This window comes from Anas platyrhynchos, chromosome 3 (genome assembly GCF_047663525.1).
Source record: "Anas platyrhynchos isolate ZD024472 breed Pekin duck chromosome 3, IASCAAS_PekinDuck_T2T, whole genome shotgun sequence".
NCBI lineage: Eukaryota > Metazoa > Chordata > Aves > Anseriformes > Anatidae > Anas > Anas platyrhynchos.
Genome location: NC_092589.1, coordinates 34,922,526 through 34,942,870, shown reverse-complemented (window position 1 = coordinate 34,942,870; position 20,345 = coordinate 34,922,526). Strand labels below are relative to the sequence as shown.

General features: G+C 45.6%; 2 protein-coding genes across 3 annotated transcripts in view; one reads left to right on the top strand and one right to left on the bottom strand.

Annotated features, from left to right (window-relative positions):
- Positions 1-20,345, bottom strand: part of RSPH9 (radial spoke head component 9) — a 53,814-nt gene that overhangs the window by 12,816 nt on the left and 20,653 nt on the right. The window contains exon 6 of one of the 2 annotated variants that reach the window (XM_038177020.2): positions 7,455-7,782. The exons of the other annotated variant lie outside the window; for it this stretch is intronic. Within the exon in view, the coding sequence (XP_038032948.1) occupies positions 7,733-7,782 (50 nt within the window). The 3' untranslated portion in view covers positions 7,455-7,732. Of the gene's footprint in view, positions 1-7,454; positions 7,783-20,345 lie in introns of those variants that run through there. 2 annotated transcript variants of the gene reach the window in all.
- Positions 123-20,083, top strand: MRPS18A (mitochondrial ribosomal protein S18A). The gene is made up of 6 exons (XM_027453981.3): positions 123-299; positions 536-567; positions 3,558-3,662; positions 10,032-10,155; positions 10,856-10,922; positions 19,312-20,083. Exons 1-6 carry the CDS (start codon positions 200-202, stop codon positions 19,454-19,456), a joined length of 573 nt encoding a protein of 190 aa, XP_027309782.2. The 5' UTR covers positions 123-199; the 3' UTR covers positions 19,457-20,083.

Here is a 20,345-nt window from a genome sequence, read left to right as displayed (position 1 = left end):
AAAAAAAACATAAACAATAAATAAATTTAAAAAGAAAAGGAGAATATGCTGGGCAGGGTAAAAGCAGCCTCCCTCTGCCCGCCCCCCCGCCCGCCCCTCAGGTGACAGGGGCGGGCCCAGCCGCGCCTCAAAATGGCGGCGCGGAGCCCGCCTTCCCCCCGGCGGAAGCGGGAGTGACGGCAGGCAGGGCGACGACAAGATGGCGGCCCCCAGCCTGCTGCGCGGGGGGCTGAGGCGGCTCTTCGCCGGGCTCTGGGGGCGCGGCTGGGCCCCGCCGCCGGCCCGAGCCCTCCGGGAGGGTGAGTCCGGGGCCGGTCCCGGGCCACGGGCACCGGGGGGACCGCGGAGAGGCTCCCGGGCTGCCCCTCGCCCCGTTGGTTGGGGGAAACGGCAGCGTTCGCTCTGTTTCACCACCCCTTTCCCCCCCCCCCCCCCCCCCCCCCCAAAAAAAGGTTATTTTTTGCTGAACTAGTGTCACTGTATTATTTTGTTCTCCTGACTGTTTTTTGTTTTCATTTTTTTTTTGTCTGTGCAGTCGTGGAGGTGACTGAAGGCAACACGACCACAGTAAGTCTCTGTCCCCATGTTTTGCCCAGTAGCAGTATGTGCTATTGCATCTCCCCTTTTCAGTCTCCTGGTGGCTCCCAAAAGGGATGGTGAAAGGGTCGGTTTTCTACCTAAAAGACATCACAGGGCACGAAGGCAAAGCAAAGGTAGGAGTGTGTTACAAGCGTGGGTACATGAGGTGGATGGTTTGGCCAGAGAAGGTCAGGGTCTCAGCACCCTGGTGCTGGTGAGGGGACAAAGGGCTCCAGGCAGCATCACCCATGAACAACAAACCTGTGGCGTTGTCACATCCCTGTAAAATTGGAAGCCCACAGTATAGGTGTTGAGTAGCTGAAATGCAAAAGGCAATTCTTCTGCTTCATTCCTGTGGTGTTTTTTTTAAGTGACATTTGACATGATCTTGGCCCCATGATTAGTATGAGTGGGAAGTTTCCTTGATGTGCAAGCACAGGGTTGTTGTGTACCACACATGTCAAAGCCAAGCAACATGCTTCATGTTTGATAATCAGAGCCTTAGCAACTGTTGGTGATGCGAAGATTGCATTTCATAACATATTCAGTAATGAAAAAAAATGGTGAAGGAGGTATTGTCAAAGAGAAGATGCCAAATACTAAAAGAATACTGCTTCTGAAAATAAAACCTCAGTGTTGAGTTTTCTGATAAATAACAGCATTTTTTCTCAGCTACGCTGTAAAACAGAAAGGAAAAGACAAAAGCAATAGGATTGGAATTTGCTTGATTAACACCATCTGATCTGTTGCATGTCATCAAGAGAAGTATTCTTTTGAAGAAGAGGCACAGAAGTTACTGGAGGGTGTGGTAAAATGTTATTGTTTTGCTCGCAGTATGCGTGCTAGTAGGAATCTATCTAGAGGCAGGCGGTACAGATATTTTGGAGTGTTTAAATACCATTGGAAGAGTAGAGCAGGAATCATTGGGGAATAACTAGAAAACAATGCACTATGCCTTCATCTATTTTAAAATAAATATTAGGGAGGGAAGAGACTTTAATGCCTTTGAAAGTGAGTTTCCTTGTTGTATTTGGGTTTGAGACTTGAATGGAGCAATGTCCAATGTAGAAATATAAGGAAGACTTGGATATTCAAATTGTATAATATTCTAGCATCAACCTAGGATCCATCTATACTCAAAAATGATACTCAGCCCTTTAGCTGGTCAACCTATACCATTTGTTACATTTCTCAGTATATCCACTGGTTATTTCATTTATCCTACCAACTCAATGTCTGACTTTTCTGAATCCATCTCTCTGTGCTCATCTTTCTATGTATTCTTGTCTTTTATTAATATTGAAGGAGGTGTTCAGCATGAACCAGATGAATGAATCTCAAAGAAATCTGGGTTTTATCAGCATGCAGAGAATGTCAAGCATCTATATTCGCTCTCAGTTCTCTAACAGAAAAATAACTGGGTGGGTTAATGTGAGAATCCGTAGCAGTTGGGAAGTAATTACCAAAACGTGTATGCTGAAACTTATCTCAAGAAAAAGTGATACTGATACAGTATTCTGATTCTTCACTCATTTTCAAGATTAAATTAAAGTCAAAGTACGGTTTGAAGCCAGACTGGCAGAAATCAGGACCCTGAGGGAACCAGATAGGCTGACTTCCCTAAAAATAATTTTACTAATGAGTAGAAGAGTAGATACTGGCCTGTGTTTTATATTCATAATTACCTTTTTTTATTTTTGTAAAACTGGCTGTCCTACTTGTGGAGGAAGGGATCTTACTTAAAAATTGACAGTATTCCCTCTCTTTGAGGTACAGAGGTTCAATTACAGCTAAGTTATGTTTGCCATCACTAGGCAAGAAAGACACATGGTATGAGCTGTTTCTGACACTTCAGCTGGATGTCATTGTCCCATACAAACTTAGAGAACACGTCATGCTGTTTTCTTCCCAGGATTTCAGCTTTTTTATTAAAAATAGCATTGCATTCCTTCGCAGTGTTGGAGAATTTAATTAGATACCCAGGATTTCTTCATAAACTCTCTGGTGTTTGAACTATTTGAGCCTAACAGTTGGTGTTCCAAATGGTTTTAATTTTAATTTGACCAGACAAGACTTCCAAAATGTTCTTGAAAAAAAACTGGTTTAGTTTTATTGTCTTTTCATCTCCATTCAGCTGCAAGTTGAGAGAGTTCTTGCTTCTATTCATAAGTCCTCAAAAAAGACAAGCGCACACTTATATAGACTTCGTATTCCTAAAATACCTATGCCTCGAAAACAAATTTCTCAGGTTCCTCCCACACACGCCTTCTAGGCTTCTTTGCATGTTACTTTTGAGAAAAGTCGAGTGTTAGATTCACCACTCTGTAGTGATGGAGAAAAGATTGTAAAATGATTTCCCAAAGGGATTTTTCAGGGAATTAAACTAGAAAAAAATATTGGTGTATTTTAAATATATATATGTGTACACACACGGAGCAGAAATCTTCTAACAGTCCTTTCTTTCAATCTGACTTCTGCTCAGAATTTTCCTTGGTGTTGGCTTATAGTCTAGTAAACATCTGCATACTTTGGCCCACAGCATGCATCTGCTGTTCTGTGACATTCTCATGTTCCCAGCAAAAATGTCTTTTAAGGCTTTTGGCTAAAGGATCACTACAATTGCAAGGCGCAGTAGTTCAAAGAAACTCTGCAATGAATGGAATTCAGGGAAATATGAGAATTTCACATTAACTAAGAACAAGTTCAGATTTAAATATATGCAAGAATTTATCAAATGGTTCTCTTTGCTCTTTGGATTACTTATTTTCCCCATAATCTTTGTATATCCAAAGTGCTTGATTTATTGATCTATAAAAGAGTGAGTTGTATAATGCAGGTCCTTTGCCACTTATACCCGTGCAGTAATTGTCAATGTGTTGTGGTCTTAGTGATAGATTTTTCTCAAATCACAGGTGAAGGTAGAGGTATGGATTGTGCAATCTTTGCTTGACCATTGTATCCTTTGAATTTTTTCCTAGATTGAAGGGAAAATTATAGAGGATGCTGCAGCACCAACTCCTCCTAACCCCTCTGGCCAGTGTCCCATCTGTCGCTGGAACCTGAAGCATAAGTATGATTACGTGGTAAGCTTAATGAGGACGGTGTAATGCTCCTTCATAGATAAATACTGCTCTCGTGTCTAGCCTACTGCACAACCTGATCCTTTCTTCTTTTGCCAGGTACAGTAAAGATGGGTAACTCCATCTCTGCTTCTATTGGGTATAACAAGAGCTTCCTACATAGTGATTGTTTGCCTTGATTGATGGTATTTCTTGGAAAAAGGATTTGTTTATATCAAATAGGAGGTTTGGAATCTGATCTGAGAAGGCCATATCTCTGTAATGTGCCTAAATGCCCTTCAACATTGTGCTTTTAAGATAACAGAACTGAAATGTGATATTTAGTCAACGGATTCAGGCCTGCTGTAACTCCAGAGAAACCAGAAGACTTGACTAGGTCTTGACTAGGCTTGTATCCTTAAGCACTGCAGGTTTTTTTCAGGTCATTGTTCACTGAAGTAGTAACTGTTCTGCATACCTTTTGAAGCTCTTGATGGATACAGCAGAGAGCATACACGCTCTCTTCCCTTCCCCTTAGCAACAGGAAAAAATAGTTGATTGATGCCTTTAGCAGGAAATGCTAATGAGGTGTTTATTAACTAACGAGAGTATGATTGACACTAAATGTGGAAGATGGCAGGGAAATTATGCAATGCTTTAAAACAAAGGCACAACGCTCAAAAACATCTTAGAATAAAGAGTATGAGGTAGAGGATACAGAATGTAGCTTCCCAAGAAGTAGTCAATTAAACACAGCTTATAAAAGACCTAAGTGCCCCAGTGTAAGCTAAAATCCCAATGCTGGATTGCAGTCTTGCAAATGACTACTGTAAAGCAACAGGGGAAAAAAAAAAACAGGTACAGACTTAAGCACTGAATTAGGTACAGACCAGCAGGCCTGGATTGTGTGTAGTGCCAAGATCTTAGCGGAATTAACTAACAAATAACTTGACTTTTGCAGGATTTTTTCTAAGTGTGGAAAAAATCCTAAGGAATCACCAATCATAATTGAGAGGGGAAAGAGGATGATGCAGATGGCTACTACTTGGTAAATGAAATGCTGCAAATGCCAAGTAGAATGGTATTGATTAGGGGTAAAACCTAATAAGTGTTTAGGACAGGACCAGTTATGACTCATGAGTTTTGAAGGACATGAATATAGAAACAGTGCCAGATAAAATACAATTACTTCAGGCAGGTGAAATAAATGATGTGAGATATAAATGAAATGGCAGATTGGTATCTGTCAGTCTGTGTTGCAGGAATGATGTTGTCTAGGATCTGGGTGGTGTTAATGATTCCAAATCGGGCCGGATGCGGTATTAAACAGTGAAATAAATGTCAGGGCAAAGTGTTTCGTGTTCTCTGGTATGGTTTCACAACAATCCGGGCAAGCTAAAATATTCTGAATTTGCAGGTGAGAGTAAGTAAGGAGAAATGCCAGATATCATTAAGGTATGGAAAGCACTACGAAAGCAGATCAGACTCGTTTTGTGGTGTTCATCTTTGAATGCAGGGATTTCTTGCAAGACACACTTCATGGTTGCTGAACGCCACTGTATTCAAAGTAAGCCAATCACACTGGAAAATAGTTTTCTAAGGTTAATTTAGAGTCACATAACTTCTAAATGCGTGGAGTCAACAGCATCATTAAACTGCCTCGCTCTACAGATTTTCAGAGAGCATTCCGTGAGTCACCCACTAGGAACTTCATAGAAACTATAAACTGATACTCAGGGATGAGATGAGTCATCTTGAAAGTTAATAAGATTTATTTTCTTCTGCTGTCTGTGGTAGAGGACTCAGTTGCACAAAGAGATAACTGGGCCAATGAGAAACGAAGTGATTTTAGATAATGTGGTGCTGCAGGGCCAGAGTTCCCGGATTAGAAGTAGGCTGTTGGTCCCGGAGGACAACGTGAAAGTTGAGTGTTAAATATGTTTGTACTCTGAACTAAGATTCAACATTTTCTTCCATGTTGAAGCTGGTTGATTCTCGGATTCTGATTTCTAGTGGTCAGTACGGAGGCAGGAGCAAACCAGATGTGAGGAGAGATCCTGCAGCCAGGGTGTTGAGAATCATTGCTGAGATTGTTCCCAACGCTTTAGGAAGCCTTGGCACATGTCCATCCTGGCTGTTGGGTAGTTTTTGAATGCAAGTGTATCTGGGAATATATATCCAGTATGCCTGCTGCAGGGCTGAGGAGAGTCTGGACAGAAAGCTAAAGAGAGCGGTGTAATCCTAGTGTATCAGTTGTAGAAGGTTCCTGCCTCAGTTTTTAGAACTGTTCCTCCATGGGGTTGATGAGAGCTAGGAGAAATTTCAGCTCTGGAGTAGATCACCTCTTCTGCTTGAATAAGTCCATTATGTGTTTTAATGCCAGTTGTGGATTTATAGGCTTTTAAATGTTAAGGGGAATGAAATCCCCCCTTTTCTGCACAAAAGCTCTCAGCTGTTTTTCTTTGCTGCAGCAGCGATGACTAGCAGGATCTTGAAATGCTCAAATAATAAAATGCAGGCATTTAACTGTGTGGGTCATTAAACGGTTTATTAAAGTGTTTAATTAGACAATTTACTCACTGGTGGCTGAATTGTCCTAAAAGACTGTAAATCAAGACCAGCTATTTTAAAGATACAGGCTAGTTCATACAGCATAACCTATAACCCCTGCTCAGTGCGGGATCAGAATAGGTGGATCACGGGGGTTTCTTTGAGATTGATAAGCTGAGCTCAGGCGGTTGCACAGAAGGGAAAGTGTGAGCTTTTTTTTTTTTGCTTGGGACGCTTGTAATTGGACTGAATAAGGCCCTATGAAAAGGGAAGTGTTGAATTAGCCCCCGAGGGAGCTGAGTAATATGACCTCATAGGACTTCCCTTTTGTCATGGGCAACTAGCACGGTCTAAAGTAGTAGCATAATGAGTTACTTTAGCTGTCAGAGAACCAGGGGACCAATGGCTCTGAAGTTATTAATCAACCAAACAGGCATTGTGTGCGCTCACGGGTCGTGATAACAACCTGCCTCAGCTGCGGTGTGGAGGGCTGCAGTCGGCACTGCCAGTTCAGTCCTTAGTCTGCACCGAGGCTCAGGATAAAGGAGCCTGAGGTACAAATGCCCGCTGTTTGTCGTCTGGGTATGTCTGGCCACTGAATCCCAGACCTCTCTTGATTTTTCACAGCCATCGGAGGTTTAAAAAATTGATTTTCATCACTGCCAGGAGGCAACTGGGTTGGAACCTGCAATCCTCTTACAAAATGCCTAGAGAATGGCGTACAGCTCCCAGGAGTAAGGGTTAAAGGAGGAAATACGTTCTTGTGTAACTGGAAATCATGACAGGCAGGCTTGTCCACGGCCCCATAGTAATTTGGCTACACAGACAGAACTCTCATTGTGATAAATGAAGCTTTTAATGAATTGCATGTAGCCAGTCAAGGATCTTGCTTTCCAAATGGTCTGCGGATATTGAAATGCAGAGATGCCTCTGCCTTTCAGTTGCCATCCATTCACAAGAATGTGTTATACGTAGTGTTTTGTTTAGCAAGTTTATCCAGACCTTTTAAAGGTGAAGGCTAAACTTGTTTTTCCTTCTCCCCCCTTAACCACTTCAAACATCATTAGCCTGCGCAGGCAGTAAATATGTCATCTTGCTTTGGCTGCAATGAGGGGAAACCAAACTGCAATCTTTGCCTGTTAGCCCTAGATTAATTCAATCCAAGCTGTTTTCATCAAATGCTGCAGATTACAGGGGTGGGAATCTGGGTCCAGCCTCATGGGAGCTGTCCGGTGATTAAAGCAAATCTGTAGTTACAGGCTTGGCTGTCCACTAGCACAGAATGTGAATTTCATGGAACATGACGGCACCACGAGAACTTGCCAGACGTATTTTTTTCCTTTGATTCCTCTACATGCTTGTTCGCTTCCCTCTGCAGCTGCCCCATAAAGTTGGCTGTACCTGTCTGCTTGCTCCCTGCGGTAAGATGCATCTGCACGAGGACACTGCGGGGATCTTCTGAAATGGACAAATCTTCTTAAAATGGCAGCATTTTAAGCCAAATGGCGTGAACGTAGCTTGGAACTGCAGCAGCAGGGATGATTTCACTTGGGATACAACTGCCACACAGGGAAGTTGGTCAGCTGGAGACACGCTGTTGGTCAAAGATAATAACAGAGAATGGATTTTTTTCCCTTTTTTTTTTCCAGAGGGAGAAAAAGACTATCTGCTTTTGCTTCCCGCCACCCACCTTTGTGTGGAAACACTTGATAACAGCCCTGTGACTCCAAGAGGCGTGGTGGTAGTAGGAGAGAGTGCTCGGACCACACACACCCTTCGGGAGAGCTGTGGCCTACTCAGGCTTTCACGGCTGCAGCGACTGGAACAGCCTCAAACTTGCCGTCAGCTCCCTTCTCCTCCTTCCCCACAGAGCACTACAGCAGGCTAGTAGAAGGGTGTAGGAAGCTCTTCTCTTTCGAGGCACTTGGAGCTGAACAGCCCTTTCTCACTGAGGGAAGTGGTGTGTTTGTGTGTTTGGGCTAAATGGCAAGTCGAGGTGTTGGTGATTTGGAGAACGGGATGGCTACAGAAGATGGAAAAAATGGGACGGAGGCTTGCTTAGGCTTCCTGGATCCAATCCAGTGCATTTCAGGAGTGGCCGAAAGTCAGTGCCCTTGGACTGTTTGGCTGGCCTCTGTCCAGTTTCCACCAACGCAGCTGGCACCAAACGGTCCCTTGGTTACTGTTCTCATTGGCAAGGTCATGTGCTGGCTGGGCTGAGGACACTTTGCTTCTTTTTTACCCACAGATGGCCTCTTGGGAGCTTCCTGCTAGTTGCTCAACTGTGCTATTCTTGTTCTTTGGATACAGCATCACTGCATGGTGGTTGTAAGTCGTTCTTCATTAGCATGGAGTTACCTAACCTGCTGCTCTTTCAAAGAGACGAGTCTGAAAATAAGCCTGAATACATTAACTGGTAGAAAGAAAGCCAGATAAGGGAAGAGGGAAATTTTGTTTTTCATGATCATAGTGGTGATGGTGGGATTGGAGAGAAAAAAAAAAAACTCTAAATTTTTGACTGCAGCAGTTGTATGGCAGCATCTGTCAGAGCTGGTCATTACCAGAAAGCCATGCTGAATTCCAACAGCCCACTTCAGAGGGCTGTTGCCCTGGACAGAGGGGTATAAAGTGCTGACATACCTGATCTGAATTCCCTTTTCTGTCGGGGTGCCTGCTGGCACGTCCCTTCCAGCCGGAGAGCAGCCTCTGCATGCTCCAGCTACCTCAACTATGAAAATGTTTACAACAGCAGTGGAGAAGTAAACTCTCAACCAGCAACAAGTCTGTCAACAGGCGGGGGGAGGACCCAGCACAGAGGCCCCAAAAGCCCTTTGGGCCAACTGACAGAGATGTCAGTGTGTCAGGACCTGCCTGTGTTGGCTTGAGGGTGCTCTGGCAGCGGTGGTGTGTGTGGAAATGGCGAGCTGTGGCTGAATACGGGGCTGGTTTACGACGTGCAGTTAATGGGACACTTGTGCTGTGTTTAATAATTTGTCATGGCAGACTTATGATACTATCTGATCCTACAGTTCCCTTTAATTTTGTTTTTATTAAAAGCGCTTTAGATTTCTAGAGCACTTAATTGGAAAGGTCAACAGCAGTGTAAGCTAAATGATCCTTGAATCCCAGCCGAACCCTCGGCGTGCTCTGAGCGCTCCTTGCATCCAGCAGGGCTTCAGCAGCCCTGCCTAAGGCACGCACAGTGGAAAGGCTGGGAGCAGGGATTTATTCTCTTAGGTCTTTCCTATCGGCACACGTTCTCTTTTCACAACAAGCTTCTTCGTGCAAGCTCTTGGAAGGCTGCCCTGCTCTCCGCCTTTCCAGAGAGACGTGAGGGAAGTTCCACCATGGGAAACCAGATTAAAGCTGGAAGGATAGGTAGCAGGGAACAACCCTGCTCTGAGGGAACAATGGAAGGGCCAGGGGTGATCTAACGTATCTGTGACCTTTAGGATAGCAGCTGTGAGGGGATCTCAAGTTGTGTAAACACCGTCCATCTGCAGGTCTTGTGTAACTGTGCCTCAGTGTACCTAGGACACACTGTCTTAGCTAGGATCTTGGAGCAAGTGACAGCGGAGGAGCAAGGATCAGAGCTGACATCATGTGTTTACACTAGTGAAGTCAGGGGAAAGCTTAGTAACCTCACTGAGCTAAGCTGGCAGGCAGAGTGATGGCAAGCAAAAGTCGCTTGCTGTCCATCTGCAGCCAAAAGTGTAGGAAGTCATCCTCATCCTGCTCTGTACTGAGCTCTGTGTGCAGTGTGAGGACCAGCACAACACCTCAGAGGGACAGCAGTTAACGTAGCTGTAGTGCTGATGGCTCTGCTTTCTTTTCCTCCCTCAGGATGTCCTGCTCCTGAGCCAGTTTATCCGTTCTGACGGAGGGATGCTGCCACGGCGGATCACGGGCCTCTGTTTGGAGGAGCACAGGAAGATTGCGGTCTGCGTGCAGATGGCTCACCGTGCAGGTACCTGGCCCCCTCAGACAACACCCAGACAGCCCCATAAGAGGGGTCTCCCACCCCACGGGTGTAACTCTGTAAGGTTTCCTTGGCCAGTCACCCAGCAAAGCTGTTGTGCACCAAGTGCTGGGACGGGATGATGGAATCTGCCATTGTGGAAGGATGTAGGAAGTGGCACAGACTGTAACTGCGCTACTGATGATTAAATACCAGCTTCTGAAGTGACTTGTTCTAGCATAAGCACAACCCTGACCCCATTAATGCACCTGTCGACCATCTGCATTGTGAAGATCTCTGTTTTGACCTGGAAGCAGATCCAAGGTTGACACAGTATTGTGCTGATCTTTGTCTGGTACACGAGATGTATCCAAGTTAAATGGATTGAGAATTTTAATAGATTTTTCACCCTGGAGATGGAATCTGATTGGGCACCCCTGCCCTATGTTCCCTCCAAAAGCCTCAAGTGGCTGGGTCTGCTGTGTGTGTTCCCTCTCAAAGAGTGTATCCAGCAGAACCTCCCAATTTCTGGCTAGGGTGCAGGCTCAGCAATGGCTAAAGAAATAACAAATACCCTTTGTGCTTTAGTTATGTTTTAGCAGTAGGGATCCTGGGTTGCGGGGCTTATGAGGTGTAATGTAACTTCTGGGTGATACAGAGGCAAGGAGGGGCTGCAAAATATTCTCACACCTTTCTTTTTCTGTCTCAGGTTTGTTGCCAAACCACAGGCCTCGACTTCCTGAAGGGCATATTCCCAAGAAACCCAAGCTCAACAGGTGAATACTCTTATCTTTCTGTCCTTTTTTTTAAGGAATAGATTGGAAGAGGAAACCCAGTTCCTTATAACTGGGTAGAACATGCCTCGGGCAACAGGTTTCATAAAAAGTACTCACAGCATGTCAGGGAAACAGTATCTGTCACAACTCTTGTTAGTCTTTAAGGACAAACTGCATCTCATCCAGACCATCCCCACAGGATGAGAACTGCCAGTGTTGGTCTGCTCACCCTTTCCCAGCTGCACTGGCCTCCTGTTCACTAATATTTAGTAGGGCTGCCACAGAACTGGAGTCACAGCATCACAGAGTAGCTGAGGGTGGAAGGTCCTCTGGAGACCGTCTCGTCCACACCTCCTGCTAAAGCAGGGTCACCGAGAGCTGGTTATCCAGGGCTGCATCCAGTCAGATTTTGAATATCCCCAAGGATGAACCTTTCAGTTTCTATGGGCAGCTTGTTCCAGAGTTCAACCACTCTCACAGTCAGAAGGTGCCTTCTTGCATTCAGACAAAATTTTTCCATTTGTGCCTGGTGCCTCTTGTCCTGTCACTGGGTACCACTGAGAAGAGTCTGGCTTTGTCGTCTTTACACTTTCCCTTCAAGTATTTATAAGCATTGATAAGACCCGCGCTGAGCCCTCTCATCTCCAAAACAAACAGCCCCTTCTCTCCCAGCCTTTCAGTGCCTGGCCCCCAGCTGCAATTAGGGCAGAAGGGTGTGCTCAGGATGGGTACCAGCAGTGAGATGAGGGCTGAGCAGCTAACAAGGGCCTGTCACAAAACTGTTCTACTCTTCCCCATCCCCATTTGCCCTTTCTGACTGCAGGCGGTGACTCGCCCTCAGCCTGCCCTTCCTGTGTTACACGCTCTCTTCCCCCTCCCAGGACTGAATGGCCTCTGGCCTTTGGTGGACAAACTGAAAGGCTGCTGTCGCCTTCTGCGCTTTGCTCAGCGTTAGGAGGTGCTAATCCCCTGTTTATGGCCTCACACTCTGTTTCCATGGGGATGTCAGAGCGGTTTATGAACCTTGCATTAGCAAGCCATGGGGTTACCAGAGGCCAAGGGGCTGTTGCTGGGAGAGTTTGGGCTGCAGGGCTCGGGGCAGCTGGAGACCCCTGCGTTTCAGATCCCACATTCTGCAGTGGAGACTTGAGGTAGGCCCTTGGAAATTGGAAAAGTCCCTGAGATCAGTGAGAACTAAATTAGAGGAGTACATTTGGTGCAGCCCTGTAGCCATCAAATACTTCAATTCTGAAAGCTTTGTTATTCCTCTATCTGAAGTCTTGGAGATTCTTTAGTTGCTGCGTCTATCTAACAGCTGTGGGGTGGAGCACGTTATCTAGCTAGCATTCACACAGCAGGTTGAGATGGGAAATGGTAAATCCTCTGTCCTGCTGGAATCACACCAGGGCTCCAGATCTAATGCCTTGACTCTGACAGATTGTTTCATAAGTTTTTAGTGAGGAAAAACCTCCAGATATGTTCTGTGTTTAATCTCTAAAATTAAAAGATCTTAAATAATTAGTGATTAGGATCCAAGCTCTCCCTGTTACATTGCTACCACCCATGTTTTCCTCCTCCCAGCAAGGAGATGTAATGAGTGGGGTGGAGACAGTTGAGGAAAAGAGAACAGAGCTGTTGAGATGAAACAGCATTGAAATGTCCCCACCACTGACGTCTCAGCCTGCTGGCAGGGGAAAGCTCTCTGTCTCCTTACAGAATCTTGTCCACTGTGGTTCTGTGAGAGTTTTGACTCTGCCTGCCCCACTACCTGTGCTTTTTCTGTGTCGCTCTGTGGAACTAACTGTAGCTGGCACCACTTACAGCAGGAGCCATTAATTGCTTCCATCCTCCAGCCTGCCAGGGCAGGGTGACCCTGTGAGGACTAAACACATTGAAGACATTTAACCAGCACTTACTTGGGGAATTAAGGCAGAATTCTTGTCACAAGCTTCCCACATAACTGAGTTGGCCAGTTTTACATTCTCTTAACCTCTGTAATTGTTCCTAATGCCTTCTGTAAGTCCCTGGTAACTGGGGAAGTGCTCAACCTGTGGTGCTGCCACAGGGCAGGGGAAGGCAGAGGTAGAATTGAGCTGGGACTTCCAAGTGGAACAAGCTGCCTTGTTCAGTGCCATGGGGACTTGACCAGGACTTCCTCTAATCCTGTCTGGTGTAACATCAGGACTGCCCATTTAACTGAGCCTCTTTCTTCACTGCATTTGGACCTGCTGCAGTTTTAAGTGTCAGTCCATGAAGAGATCAACAGGATCTGCGGGGAGCCTATCACAGCAGGCCCTTGTAGCTTGCCAATTGCTGGTACTGATGCTTGCAGAAATGAAAGAGGTATCGCTTGCTGGGATCTGTACATTGTCCCTCTTTGGTCAAAGGAAAGTAATCATGAGGGAACACAACAACTTGAGACAAATGTGTATCAGGGCTGCACACTGAGCTGGGTACTTCTCGCAGGTGGCTAGTAATATCCGGTATACTGAGAATTTAGTCCATTCCCAGTCATGTCCTCTGTTCCTACTGTCTCCCTCATTCATTTGCCCTTATTCTCTTGATATCAGGGACTTGCATTGCACATGGAAGAGAACTTTGCATATAGAAGATACATAGTTCCTGCTGTGCTCTCCTAAAACAGGAGGTCTCGTGCAAGGTGGAAAGAACAGGCAGAGCTGAGCACTGCACAGGGATGTATGCTGTCTGACTGTGCTAGTAAGAGCTTTGCCCTTCTGAAGGACAGCAGTGCTCTTTGAGATGAGTGAAGTGTCAGGACTAAGACAAAAACCTAAGGTAACCTTAAGGACAGATTCCACTCACTCACACCACCCGAGATTGGAAGAGATTTAATGTGGGGAATGCAGCTTGATGCAGGAGTCAGAGCCCAGCACCTCTACTACACTACAGATCTAAGCATCCAATTTCTGGATGTAGGCTCTCTGGATGCTTTCTAGACTCAGAGCAGCAACCCCTACCTGGCTGGAGTCTGGCAGGTTACTTCATTTGGATAAGCAATTCCTTTCATTTCTTTCCACTCCTGCAAAGTCATGGCTGATGCTCCATTTGGCCAGGTTTATTCTGGGTTGTGTTGGTACTGCTGAGATCTGCTGCTGAAGGAGGAACAAACCAGACCGATGAAACACTTCAGCTTTGTCTCTGCCCTGAAGTGAGGTGCTTCTCCAGCTTGAGACTATTTTCATAGCACAGCAGTCAGCAGTACAAATTATCCAGCAGGTCTGTCCTTGAGGAATCTGCTCCTGAAATGATGTACAAGCCAGCTGCATAGGAGGAGCCCTATGGCTCCTGGGCAGAGGTGCTAAGGAAGTGCATAAAGAAGGGCTGAGAGGAGCTGTATTCATGTATACCCGTGGGAGTACCTTGGCTGTGCTTGTGGCTATCTTGGCCAGAACATTTGGCCCACATCACATTCACCCTGTCTAAGAGAGCCTGCTTCAAATACAAAGTGCCTGGATGCACTGGCTGTCACCTAGCTGAGATTAAGAAGTACCACGCCGCCATATGGAGCTGTCAGCAAACTGCCTTCTTTTACCAAGGGTCAGGGGTGCTGTTCTGCAGTTGATCTAATGATGTGAAGTTTGGATTTATCACCAAAAACCCCTCTGCCTCTTCTCTGCTTGTCCTGAATGTGCTTTTTCTGGTGCTTACAAGCAGAAATAGCCTGTTCTATTTTCTGAAGAGGTTTTACTGTTGCCATTGTACAAACTTCTTTCCTACATGCCCACAACTTCTCTGCACGATGGTAAGAATTTGCTTTGCACCCATCCTGGATATGATGTAACACAGAGGAGAAGATTGGATGAAGGTAGAACATGAAGGTGAAATGCTAGTTTGAGCCAAGTTGTGGTCATCAGAGTGGTAGGAGATGAGTGAGAACAGCTTGTGATCAGAATTCATCTGGGGAGCACTCAACAGCTTTCTGTTCTACCCCTTGCAGTTTGGACACCATCCAGGTGGGACTAACCATGGCGTTCCTCGTTTCTTGGCCTTCAGTTCTTTGTCTTTTCACTTTCTGCCTGATTTGTTTTTGACAGCAGTACCTCATGAACGTTATTGCTTAACTGCTTTACTTCTTATGGGCTCTTCTGCAAAAATATGGCCATCAGAGTACCCACATCACCCATAAATTCTTGAGTCCTCCTCCTCTCTTTCATAACGTTCGTCTGCAGCACTTGGACATGGAAAACCAATGAAGCTTACCCCATCATTGCAGAATTGCTCCCTACAATTCACTTTCTCATATTTGGCCCAGTCTGGGGCTGTCATTGTTTCCAAGGGATGACTCCACAAGCAAATTTGTTTTGTAGCCAAGGATTGTTCTTTCAACCCCAGCCTAAGTTCTCCCTTTCATAACTTCCTGTAGTTACTTCTTATGTCTGAGTCCAGTTGTGCTCCAGCCTCGCGTGTTCCAGTGAAGTGCTGTAGCAACGAAGTATTTTCGCTGGCCCACGAGGCTGAGGAAGTTCTCAGGGATTTCTCCAGCGCTGTGTGGAGCAATAGGCCACTTCCAGATTCCAGAGTCATGTGTGCAGGCCGCCACACACCGAAACCATTTGGGGAGCTTTCAAGCACTGTTGCAGGTCGGACTCCTTGCTTTCAGGAGTGGAAACCTGAGCAGCTCAGCGGTTTTCTTTACAGCATGGAGATTGCTGCCTGGATAGCGTGGACTAACTGTCCAGAACAGTCGCTGAGTTCAGGCCAGCATCTAGATGCTCCCTTAATGTGAATGTAGCACTCATTTCCTTTTGGCAGGTCCAAAGTGTTGGTTAAAGCACAACACTGTAGTTGTTCCCTTCCCAAAAGGACTGAAGGATGTCACGGGTTCCTGAGTCATCCTTGCTCTGTCAGCAAGAGGTTTTATAGATATGGAGTACATGATTCTTAGTGCTCAGCTGCCACTCCATTTTCAGCTTCCTACTGGAAGAACAGAAATTGGCATGGGTAACATCCAAGTCAACCTCTCCTCCATCACCTAAGCTGAAGAATTTGCTGTGTGTTAGGGAACAGGCAGGTTCCACATGAACTCCTCGTGAATTACAAAGTTCTCAGGCTCTGTGGACACCTTTCCTCCCTCGGAGCAGAATCTGGTTTCACTGCTATCAGTGTTTCACGCCAGCAGCATGTGGATTCTCTCATCTGCATGGAAACTGTGCTGTGCGTACCACGTGAATTCAAAAGCAAAGAGCCAGAGCTGCTGCAGGTGAGCAAAACCAAGAGGTGTCAAGGGAAGGGATGTGGCAGGGAGGAGGCAGCCTTTGCCAGCACTTTGATCGAGTGCTTCCTGCGTAGTCTGTAGCCCTCTGCCTTCTGCTCTTAATCCAAACAAGAGCCAGATTGGAAAAGCTCACTGAGGGTTCAGAAGTTCAGCCTTGAACTCCACCGGCAGGCTTGAGCTGCATGCAGGGCTGCAGTTGCCCCATGTGTGGGTAATTTCTCCTAGCACGTGGAAGTCCTGTGCCCATTATTCCTAGGTGTTAAGCAGCAACCTCTGGGTGGGAAGGCTTTGGGGCCCTCCTGCTCACAGAATAAAATCTGTGCAAACTGATTTCCTTGTGCCACAGAGATTTTAGGTGACTGCAATGACACTACCTACAGCTATTTCCAGGATTCTCATCACACTTTATCCAAACTAGTCCTTTGTGCAGCTGGAGTCTAGGAATTCAGCTTGCTCCCTGGGATCATATTGTACTCAAGGGGGTAAGCAGAGCCCTGGGGTGGGTTGCCACTCTGAGATTGGCAGTTCTGTCCCCTGTAAGCAGAGAGCTCTGGGTACTGAGATAACAGGTTAGGAGGCTGCACACCAGCTGCATTTGGCAACCACATGGAGGCTCTGTCCTCACAACCCTCGGCTGGTTGAGAAAATTCAGACCATCTGCCAGTGTGTATCTGTAGGTTATTGTAAAAGCTCCCCGGGACAAACCAGGTGGCTGGATATAATGGGAAGTTGGGTGACTTGGCTAGAAAAGGGGGTACAATTTCACGAAACAGCAGAATTCACAGGGAAGTCCTGTGTGCTGGGCTTTGAAGCCCTCATATGTGAGCTTTGTGGGTTGTTTCTGCTCTCAGGAAAAGCAAATCTGTTTTGTGAAACAGTAGGAACTGGGGTTAGTCAAAACGGAAAAGGAACTTGGTAGACCAAGTGCTCCCAGGCATCAGGCTTTTGCCACTGCTGAATCAAGGTAAAAAAAAAAAAAAAAAAAGCAGCAAACAAAATAGGACAAGTTTGAGTTTGGGACAAAGCAAGTATTAAAAGTGCTAAAAGCAAATGTGCTCCAGGAAGGGAAAGCGTCCAAATGTCTGTTTCAGCTAACAATGAAAAGCCCCAGCCTGCAGTCCCCAAAGGAAGCCAAAAGCCTGGACCAGAGGGCTGGATTAGACCTGCTCAAAAGAGAAATAACAAAAGCTTTCAAATCAGGCCATTACTAAATCCTCCTTCCTATGCAGAATTGGGGTGTGCACTTCCAGCCCCCACACAGAAACAGAGGGATTTCTTAAAAAGCCACTGTCTGTCTAAACCTGCACACAGCATTGATGTGTATCTCGCATTCACACATTCACTTCTCACAGTGAGATCATTTATTATCACGGGAGCCCTTTCCCGTAAGCGTGCGGACACGTGATCAGAACTGCACTTGGCACATCGATGGATTAAAACTATTTTGTGTTTTTTTTCCTCCTTTACTGTAGCTGCAGCCTTGCGGTATCAAAACTTGTGCTACAGACCTCCCCCTACAGTAAGGGAAATTTGAGAAGGACTTAGCCCTGTGTGTCTGTCAAATACCCTTACAAGTTCTCCCAAAAAAAGCTGCCTTACGTTGGTTCTCCGCCAGATTCCCAAGTAGGGACCTGTGTTTGGTCTCTCTGAACTCCCCTTGCATTTGAAATTAGAGACAGGAGTCTCTCTGACTTCCTGTCCTCGTGGTGTTATGTAAGGGATTCCACTAATGCACTAGCATAGCATTAAAGGTCAAAAGGGACTAATTCAACGCATGCGTGTGAGGAAAAGCGACTGAGCCTTGTTCCATGCCATCTCCTGAACGCCTCCTGCTGCTTCTAGGTCTTTTAACTATCATAAACTCCTCAGAGCAAATGCAAACATTTTGGAAGTGCCTCCATTTCAGCGGCAGGGACCTCCAAACATGATCCATTTTTCGATGTTTGTTATTCAGGATTGCTAAGGAAGGAAAGCACTAGGAAAACGTGCTGCTGTTAAATAGTTTGTGGCTGCCTGGCATAGCAGGCTTTCTTTGTAGTTTGCAGGAATCTGCCAAATGCCCTCAAACAAATGCATTACGTGGTCTCTGTCCAAAGTTCTTAATATCTCAAAGTTGCACGATACAAATAGAAGGTAACAAAGCTGTTTGGGGAGAGGATGACTGATTGAGGTTCCATTAAGACCATGGGATTACTCAACACAGGCATGCAAACATCGCTGGACAAAGTTTATCAGCCCGTTCCAAATTCTAATTTGTTGGAGCATTGTTTGTGCAGATTACGCTGGGGTTTTACTTTGGATTTTTATTGTCTGAAAAGACTCCTCTTTCTCTAAGGACCTCTGTTCCCTCTCTACTGGTAGCAAAAGATTTAAAGCCTAACAAAACTGCAGGCCACCCAGCCACAGGGTAAGATTTCCAGTAACTGATTCTGGATCTGAAATCCCCTGCCTGTTTGCAAAGCCAAGTCTAAAACTTCAAATGGTAAAACGCAGGGGCTGTTTGCCAGACATTGCTCTTCACAGAGATTTGTAGTCATGATAATTCCATTCTAGTACCTCTTAATTTCAGGTTCTGGCTTCCTGCAGCAGCAAGCTGGAATAGTGTTGTCCAGAGAATAATAAAGTAAATTTGGGCCTATGAAAGTGCAGGACTAGGCCAGAAGCCCATCCTGCGCAGAAGAAATATCCATTTATCCACTGCAAGTAAACAAGTCCCTTTTTAGAGCCTATTTATACGCTGTTAGACTAATTACTTTGTAATTAGTATACCTTATTGAGGCAAGCTCTTGAAACGACACCTCCCCTAGGGGATGGATGGACTCAGTCTTGGACTTAATTGCAACGAAGGCGCTCCACTTTTAGCTACTGGTGGACAACTTACCAGCAGCCTGGAGATTACACCTGATTTGTTTCGTGAGACTGGAAGTCAAGCAGGTGCTAATAGGTGCAGCACAGAGGTACAGCAGTGCCAAAACATAGGGGATGTTCAGTGGTCCATTCTGAATTGAGGGTGCTGTGCTCGTTTGTAATTGCTTTCTCGAAGAGGCACGTGGGGAGGCAAAGGCAGACAGAGGAGTGTGTGTCCCTGCTTCACTCAAAACCTTTTCTCAGTGATCAGTCCCAAATTGAAATGTCTCTGTGTTGTTTTGACAGGTATCTGACCCGCTGGTCCGTCAGATCTGCAAAGCCCATCTGGACGAGAGGCCCTAAGTGGTGCAAAGTCCCCATGCCAGTTGGACACCCCTTGCTGAAGGATAATGTCAAATATACACACAAGCCTCTTAACTTCAACCACTAGGGTCCAGAACTGGCATAGTCAATGAGTACAGCTGTTTTACACTGTTCTGGTTTTTTGTTTTGGTTTGTTTTTTTTTGCAAGTTCGTCAGTATCTCCAATTTCCAAATTCCAAAACTGTCATTAGTGTCCTGTATTGTCTCCAGTGAATGAGCTTCGGTCTGCTTCTCTAGGAGAAGACACGACATCCAGCAGAGTTCAGCATTCAGAATGATTTGGAGAAAGCAGGAGACAAAGACTTGTCCTCAAAGCCAGAAAGGACCCCAAGGTTTCTGTTTCGTTATAGTCTACTACTGGGTTTGGAAAAGATTGTTTCCTTCTTTTCCCAGAAATGAATATTAATGCCCATTAATGTGTTTCAACTCAGATTTGCTTTACTTGGGCTCCTATATCTGTGACACTGATGGAAGAAAAAGCCTCCTGCAGCGCTGTTTTCTCAGCAGTAATGGAAATGATATGAATGATTACTGAAGTGAAATATTTTTATAATCTGTACTGTCCGTAATTTGCAGCAGAATGTCTGGGCGGTGGCAGACAGGCATGTGTATGTCTTACATGACATCTTCAGGATTCCTAGCCTGTGCGTCCCTCCTGGATCTAGCAAATACAGAATGCTGATGTTCTTGACAACTTGGCCTCTTGTTTTTTTTTCTCCTTGCAAATACATTTACCACAAGTCTTCCTTTTCAGTGATGGGGCTGCTTCCTAGGAAACTTTCAGGCTGAGAGATGTGCACAGTTTTCCATCCTATAACTAACAGGTGGCACCATTTCTCTCCCTGTATGATACATGTGTGCGTCTTCCACTGACAGCTTCTGCTTAAGAGTGCTAGCTAAGGGCCTCATATGAAAAGCTCATTAAATTTATCAGGGTCATTATTGGCTCCATTTTC